At 43.4% G+C, this 8,697-nt stretch overlaps 1 protein-coding gene across 4 annotated transcripts in view; it reads left to right on the top strand.

Moving 5' to 3' along the window:
* Positions 1 to 8,648, top strand: part of LOC143299390 (transformation/transcription domain-associated protein-like) — a 132,354-nt gene extending 123,706 nt beyond the window's left edge. For all 4 annotated transcript variants that reach the window (XM_076612590.1, XM_076612582.1, XM_076612574.1 and 1 more), the window contains exons 70-73: positions 1,171 to 1,312; positions 2,995 to 3,191; positions 3,353 to 3,458; positions 5,139 to 8,648. In XM_076612590.1, coding sequence (XP_076468705.1) covers positions 1,171 to 1,312; positions 2,995 to 3,191; positions 3,353 to 3,458; positions 5,139 to 5,248 — 555 coding nt within the window. In that variant the 3' untranslated portion in view covers positions 5,249 to 8,648. The remainder of the gene's footprint in view (positions 1 to 1,170; positions 1,313 to 2,994; positions 3,192 to 3,352; positions 3,459 to 5,138) is intronic.
* Positions 8,649 to 8,697: the final 49 nt, after the last annotated feature.

Here is an 8,697-nt window from a genome sequence, read left to right as displayed (position 1 = left end):
CGGATCCACTCTGTTTGCACATACCCTGATTCAAACACTCCACTGTCTCTGTACCTTGTATTTGGAATGAACTTCCTATTTCACTTCGTCAGGTCTCCTCACTCAGCTCTTTCAAGTCTGGCCTTAAAACCCACCTCTTTCCAAGACAGCCTCCCTCCCCTGCCTCTTCCTTGTCTTCATTTTCTCCAGTTTTAGAGTTATGCATGTGTGTGAATGACTGGTGTGAAAGCACTTTGATTTGTCTCTGCACAAGACTCGGCGCAATATAAATACTATTATTATTATTATTAAAAGGGTGCTGTAATGTACAGATTGCTGTGGAATGTAGCGGTACATAGTGTTACAGAATGTAGAGATACTGAGTACTGTATTCTACAGATAGGCAGCACCAACACTTTGTCTTCTTTCTTGCAAAATGTCTTCTTTCCTACAAAATGTCTTCTTTCCTACACAGTGCCACAGACTGCACCAACACTGCGTCCTCCTTCCTACACAATGCCACAGACTGCACCAACACTGTCTTCTTTTCTACACAATGCCACAGACTGCACCAACACTGTGTCTTCTTTCCTACACAATGCCACAGACTGCACCAACACTGTGTCTTCTTTCCTACACAATGCCACAGACTGCACCAACACTGCGTCCTCTTTCCTACACAATGCCACAGACTGCACCAACACTGTGTCCTCTTTCCTACACAATGCCACAGACTGCACCAACACTGTGTCTTCTTTTCTACACAATGCCACAGTGTGCACCAACACTGTGTCCTCTTTCCTACACAATGCCACAGTGTGCACCAACACTGTGTCTTCTTTCCTACACAATGCCACAGACTGCACCAACACTGTGTTCTCTTTCCTACACAATGCCACAGACTGCACCAACACTGTCTTCTTTTCTACACAATGCCACAGACTGCACCAACACTGTCTTCTTTTCTACACAATGCCACAGACTGCACCAACACTGTGTCCTCTTTCCTACACAATGCCACAGACTGCACCAACACTGTGTCTTCTTTTCTACACAATGCCACAGACTGCACCAACACTGCGTCCTCTTTCCTACACAATGCCACAGACTGCACCAACACTGCGTTCTCTTTCCTACACAATGCCATAGACTGTATCATCACTGTGTCTTCTTCCCTGTGGTGCCGTACAGTTGATGATCCAGTTGGCACTGATGGGGTTTGCGGAGTACGTGCTGCACCTGACGCGCATGAACCCAGACCACATGTACCTCCACCAGGACTGTGGCTACCTCAGCATTGCCTACTTCAAGTTCGACCTGGATGAAATGTCTGGTGAGGCGGGTGGTGGGTTGTGATGGGTGTGGGGCCTGGCAGAGGGGAAAGAAAGAGGGGAAGTGGTGATTGGTGTGTTCACTTGACGCTCACAAACACACGCATGCATTCACGCGTGCACATGGGATGCACACGCACATAAACCCATTTTCTACAGAATTTTGCTAGGAACAGCCCTTTTGTTGCCGTGGGTTCTTTTACGTGCACTAAGTGCACGCTGCACACGGGACCTCGGTGTATCGTCTCATCCGAATGACTAGCGTCCAGACCACCACTCAAGGTCTAGTGGAGGGGGGGAGAAAATATCGGCGGCTGAGCTGTGATTGGAACCAGCACGCTCAGATTCTCTCGCTTCCTAGGTGGACGTGTTACCTCTAGGCCATCACTCCACGGAAATTTGCGGGAATGTTTGGATAATTTGTCTGTTCGCTTGACGCACACAAACACACACATGCATTCACACGTGCGCATGGACACGCACGCACGTTATTAAACCCAGTCAGCTAATACTGGAAGACAAACTTGTGGGAATGTTTGGATCATTTGTCAGTTCAGTTGACGTACACAAACACATGCATGCATTCACACATGCACACGGACACACGCACATATATTATTAAACCCCAGTCAGTCAATATTGGAAGACAAACTTGTGGGAATGTTTGGATGATTTGTCAATAACTGCTGCCAAAATCGCCATAACGTACAGGAGTGATTCAATCTGTTGTTCTATATTCATTTTTTTATTGTTTTGTTTTGCTTTTTGTGTGTGGTACATCATTGTAACTTTGCATGCGTGTCTTATAAACCTTGTTAAGGCTTAATTGACATAAAAATTGATTCTGATTCTGATTTGCAGACACACACAAACAAGCACATGCACACACTCTCTCTCTCTCTCTTTCTCTCTCTCTCACACATAACTGCAGTGTCTGCCAGTATGAAATTTAAGCACATGTTCATGTGAAACTCTGGTGTTCTGTGTGTGTATTTTTATTTGGAGACACAATTTAGATGTATAGGTATTTTTCTCTGTGCATCCATTTGTGTTTTTTTCTCCTTAACCAGCTGTGCTCCATTTTGTTTTGTTTATCATGACAAGAGACATGGCAAACAATTCAAATTAATTAGTTATCATGATGTCTGTGCTGAAGTATATCAGGTAACAGTGGTGCTGAGTTCACAAAGTGGAGCCTTGAAAGCAATGATGAACAGTTTGAACTGTTCCTTTAACTTTGTATGCATCTTTGTCTTTCATTCATGCCTTCAGTTGTTCTATTTACTGGGGTTGGCTTTTTGGTGTGGTTTTTTTTTTTTTTAAGAATCTTTCCCCACTGATTTTCATTCAGGTTCCATACACTATGAAGTGTCAGGTGGTGGTGGTGGGGTTTTTTGTTGTTTTTTTCCTTTTTTTTTTTTTCTTCTTTTGGGGAAGGGGGGGGAGTGGTGGGGTGGTGTGTATGTTACTATTTTGCACATAGGTAGGCTCAAAAGGCCTGATCAGTGTATTGGGTTTATGCGGTTTTTTTGGGTTGGTTTTTTTGTTTGTTTGTTTGGGTTTTTTTGGGGGGGTTTGCCCTTTTTTTTATATACAGCAGACATGGTGCAACATGTATGGATCAGTCCGCAACATTTTGACACCACCTCCCTGAAACCAAACCTGTGTCACGTGTCTTTTTCAGGGGATCTGGACTCGAACAGACCTGTGCCGTTCCGGCTGACGCCGAACATTGCGGAATTCCTGACCTCCACCGGAGTGACGGGCCCTCTGACAGCCGCCATGGTGGCCACAGCGCGCTGCCTGGTGCAGCCCCAGTTCAAAGTGCCGGCCTTCCTGCGTGCTCTGCTGAGGGACGAGTACATCACTTGGAACAAGAAGGTGAGAGTCTCACACACACACACACACACGCACTCACGCATGCATGCACGGTGTGAAACAAAAACAAGAGGAGCCATCCTTGTGTACATGTACTGTGTGTGTGAAACATAAACAAGAGGAGCCATCTTTGTGTACATGTACTGTGTTTGTGTGTGAAATAGAAACAAGAGGAGCAGAAGCCAGGGGCAGAGCCAGTGGACATGGAAGGAGAGACACTGGTGACCATGGTGAACAAGGCCGTCAACGCCATCACCACCAGACTGCAGAGTGAGTTATCCCCTCTTCCCCTGCTGTTTGTGTCACTGCTGCATACATGCACACCCTTCCAGAACATCTGTGTTTGTTACACAAAATTTCTTCTTCTTCTCTTTTGTTCCTGGGCTGCAACTCCCACATTCACTCGTATGTACACGAGTGGGCTTTTACATGTGTGACGGTTTTTACCCCGCCATGTAGGCAGCCATACTCCGCCTTGGGGGTGTTCATGCTGGGTATGTTCTTGTTTCCATAACCTACTGAACACGGACATGGAATACAGGATCTTTAACGTATTTATATGATCTTCTGATCGCTGTTTGCACACGACGAGGGTTCAGGCACAAGCAGGTCTGCACATATGTTAATCTGGGAGACTGGAAAAATCTCAACCCTTTACCCACCAGGCACTGTTAAGAGATTTAAACCCTGGACCCTCACTGAAAGTCCAGTGCTTCAACCGATTGGCTATTGCACCCATCACAGAAAATATCAAAGCCGATGAAGTTACCAGGTGTTGAGGCCGCTGATTGCATGTTACAGAAAAAAATTAGAGGAAAAATGTAAATGCAAGCAGCTTTTTGACAGGTGGACGTACCTGGTGGGTGAGAAGTAACTTGTGAACTGTGTGCACGTGCGTGTTAGTCATGGTGGCCATGATGAGCGTCGTCATGTTGATGACTGAACAAAAAAGCAACAACGAAAAAGAATATAGTATGATCCTGAAAATTCTTGCAAAATTCATTAAACATGCTATACCCTGACCCACTAGTGAAGATTTTGGCAGGCGCCACGACCAAGATTTGAGCCCAGGATCCTCCAGGTCCAACACTTTGACCCACTCAGCTGTTGCACCTGTCTGGTATTTAACTGTTGGCTGACAAGCACTTTTCGAAAATTTTGAAAAAGTTAGAAAATGTTAGCCACTTGGAAGCACAGGTCAGGGATCGAAGTTGGCTGCCATCAGGAGAGGGCGCTGTAGACATATATATATAGGGGAGGTAATATATTGGGGTGCGGTAACCAGCTGCATCTACTTTAATTTTCTCCCCTCCAGTGGGGTAGCAGTTGGCACAGGAAAGGGAATCAGACCCCTGCTGGAGTCTGCACCAGTGGGTCATGCAAAGTACGCTAGATTAAACATAATTTTAGGGGTGGGGGGAAATGTCCTGTTATACTCGCAGAAACCTTTCAACCAGAAAGCAGAATTCTCCATTTCTGTGCAGTTTTCAGTCAGTCAGTCACTGTGCATAAAGACTCCCAGCAGCAGTGTACATACATGTGACATATTTCAAAAAATATTTTTAGGGATCATAAAATCATATTAGCTCAGCAAAAAGGCCTTTCTGAATTTCAGGTTTTGCAAATTTGAAAATTGCAGAAATCTGTTGCTGGGTTGGGTTGTTTTTGTTGTTGTTTGTTTTGGTGGGTTTTTTTTTTTTTTTTTTTTGTTTTTTTTTTTTGTTCTGTTTTTTTGGGGTGGTGGTGGTGGTTGTTTTTTTTGGGGGGTTAATATCATAAATAGTTACATGTTAACTATTCAAACATTTTGCATCTTCCTCAGTCATTCTTTTCCGGACATGTACATATATATCCCGGGCTTTCTCGAGCCCCGTCGGCAAAAGAAAAAAAAAAAAGAGAAACTGTTTGAAGATTTGTCCAGACTGTTATCCATGGATTTTCCCTTTCCAGATTTGGCCACCTTTGAAGGAACAGAGAGCCGTGTAAGCACCCTAGTGATGGCAGCCACCAATAATGATAACCTGTGTCGCATGGACCCTGCCTGGCATCCCTGGCTGTGAGAGCTTCCCCCAGCCATGCCTTGTGTCGACCACAGCAACCAGCTCTGCTGGGATGTTCCATCGTGCTTGACCTGACCCTCTCTCTGCTGATCAGTGCTACCACCATGAACTTCAGTGACTACAGTTGTTTTTTTGGGGGGGTTTTTTGTTGTTTTTTTTGGCTGCCCCATCATCTGCACCGTTTCAGTGGCATTACACCAACATCGCTCATTTAGATTCCTCCATACACGGCCACACTCTTTTTCGTCCGTCACAGTTCCAGCGTCGGCAGGCCACAGGGAACCATCTATGTTAGGTTGCCAGGAGGCCACACACACAGGAGACCCTGCACTGCTGCTGAGTCACTTCAGTGGTGCCTGTTCTGATTTACCGTACTTAGGACACCACCTACTAAGCCCCCTACTAATGACAATAACGGCTCAGTCGCAGAGCCAGACAGAGTGAACGTCCCATCCAGAGTGGAGACCGCCATCACGTCCCCCAAACAACAGCTCCCCATGAATCTGCCGACACTGAAGACATTGTGGATGGGTATCGAAACTGAGGTCACCATGAGAGCAGGGCATGAAAGGCCATAGACTTTGAGACTTTTGTTTATATTGATGATGATGGAGGAGGATGACAGTGTTGCTATGGAGGTCCATTTTGGTTGGGGACTGCGTGACAAGGCCGTACTCTACGCTTCCTTTTATAATGATACCCTGACGTTGACCAGGCCCAAGAGATAGAGACACTTGCAGTGTTGGTCAGGTAATTAGAGCAACACACCCAAAGACGCATCCTTGAAGTGGATGACACTCGACTGTGTGGTCCCAGTCTCCCCATTTAAGCCCACAGCACACTCAACTCTGGGTAGGAGTCGGCCACAGGCCGAAAAACCCACCTCTGCTGGGATTCAAACCTGCGTCCTCCCAGCCGTCAGTCCGCGACGCTAACCACTTCACCACGGCAGCTGGTGCAGTGATTAACAGTTGGTGCCGCACTGTGGTGACCCACTCTGTCTCTCTGGGAGAGCAGCCCAAATTTCACACAGTAATTTGTTGTGACAAACAGCGATATGATACAGTGCCTATGTGGTGATATGCGTTAGCACTGATGGGTAGGAAAGGCAGTGTGACGTGTGTTGGAGGGGGATCAAAATGTTGTTCTTTATCGCAGACACAACAAAAGCCTTAAATTATGGACAGTGCTAGATAATGTATGACGTGTTTGAATGTGCAAAAAAAAAGAGGGGGGGTGGGGAGTGGATTGGTTGGAGAAGTTCTTCTGCAGTGAATGTGTTACGTTATTACAATGGGACAGCCTAAACCCAATGTGAGGCAGTCTTGCAGCATGAAATTCTTTCCGTGTGTTGGGATTATCTCAGGCAGCTCCAGTCTTGGCTGATGGTCAATATTTTCCAAGAGTATTGACAGCAGCAGTTTCTTTTTTTTTTGCTTGATGGATTCCATTTTCCTTTCTTTTGAGTGTGTTTTGTTTGTGTTTCTGTAGTTTTTTTTAGTTTTGTTTTTTCTCCTCAGTGAAGTAGGGTGGTCAAGACTGTTGGGAGGCAGACCTGTTGTGTTTAGCTGCTGAACTTAGCAAATATGCACGCAGCTTCATTGACTGCCAGACTTTCTCTTTGTCATGGATTAATGTGAAAATGACCGAGCCCAAATTGGCTTTTTTTTTTTGTTTTGTTTTTTTTGTGGGTAACAAGAACAATATCAACTATGTTGTCATTTTATTTACTTTTTTTGTTCTACATACTTTGATATGTACCTGGCAATATGGCCATTGACTCAAACCATTGCTAATGTGTAGGTTTCCTCACATGTGAATCTGTTTTGTCATTGTTGTTTTCTATTGTTTGTTTGTTGGTTTTTTTTGTTTGTTTGTTTGTTTTTTGGGTGTGTTTTTTTTCACAGAGAGAGAGAGAAACAATTATGAGAGGGAGAATCTTTTTCACAGTGTGCGAAATGAGTGATTGGAGTGAGAATCTATTGCACAATGTGTAAGTACAAGCGTGTCATTGATTATCATTTGTACAACAGTATTTTCATCATTCATTGTCATCAGCTAAAGTGGCACTGTGTGCTAAGGTGGTGAAGCATGTGTGGATCATGTGCTAATGCTGACTTGAAAATGCACAGGATTCATCATTGATAACATTCATACACACACACGCACGCGCACATATATAAGCATGCATGCACACTCACACACATATTACACGTCCAATATCACTTGAAGTGAAAAGACATTAAATTATAGAAAGAAAATTATCCTGGCATGAACATGGGAGTACCAGTTGAATTATGTGAATTTTCAGTTAGTGCACAATCAGAACACACACACAGAACACTTCTCGGCAGCACATGGTATGCAAGTGTGTATATATGCATTAATGTACAGTTTTGTTTGTGCGTAAATGGGTGCAGAGTGTCATGTACATGTAATTTATGTTTGTAAATTGGTGCACAATGCATCATGGCAAGTGCTTGTGTTTCTACCAGTTTCTGAATGAGTGATGGAACATAACCATAAAGTGTGTGACATGATATCAAATATGAATTTTCATTAAATTTTGAATGAAAGAAGCAATTGAGGAACACCACCTTGTATGTTGTCAGAGTATGTGAAGGTGTGGAAGAGACAACCAATATCAATATTAAATTTGGTCAGTGCTTCTGTTCTTGCTCCATCTATCAGTGATTTTATTCTTATTTTGGTAGACATCAATTCACTGGTAACTTTTCGTCAGTGGATCATGTAACTTACTCTCAATTTTGGATAATATTTTAGATGTGGGTTGCAGAACTTAGTCTTTCAGTGTCATCTGTGTGCATTAAAATAATTTTTGGATAATATCTTAACTGACTGGTGGATTGCAGAACCAACCTTTTCAGTGTTGAAGGATAAAAAAAAATTACCAGCTCCAAATGAACTTGAACATTATACAACATGTTCTGTGTGAACACTTTAGTATAGGCCTGACCATTGCAAATTATTGTCAAATGTAGGTCATGCAAGGTTTATCAGGAATATGCACATCTATTGTGTCATAATTGAATAAGAAATGTGTGTTTCTAGAGAAATGCTACAAATGTCATATGTTGCAAGTCTTGGTAAAGCCCTTAAAAAGCCAGCTCAGCAACAAATTCACTTTTGACCATAAATTTTCATGAACAGTCACAGATGTTTTCTTAACACAACAAAGACAGACAAGACATTTGACTACGGTGACAGACTCTCCCCTGGAACAAAGGCCCAAAAATATCGCAATAGAAATTAATTGTGATGAGAATTAGGAATTGGAATTAGGTATGAAACCTTTTTGATGATAAAGTGAAATTTCCCCATAGGCAAGATCATAAACTGAAAATGCTGAACTCAGCCCTTAAAAGCAATGATCAAACATGGAAGAATTTAATTTTATAGTCTTCATAGACACTAAAAATGAGAACTAG

The sequence above is a fragment of the Babylonia areolata genome, chromosome 2, assembly GCF_041734735.1.
Source record: "Babylonia areolata isolate BAREFJ2019XMU chromosome 2, ASM4173473v1, whole genome shotgun sequence".
Taxonomy (NCBI): Eukaryota; Metazoa; Mollusca; class Gastropoda; order Neogastropoda; family Buccinidae; genus Babylonia; species Babylonia areolata.
Note: the sequence above shows the minus strand (reverse complement) of the source record. Positions and strands in the feature narration are given on the sequence as shown.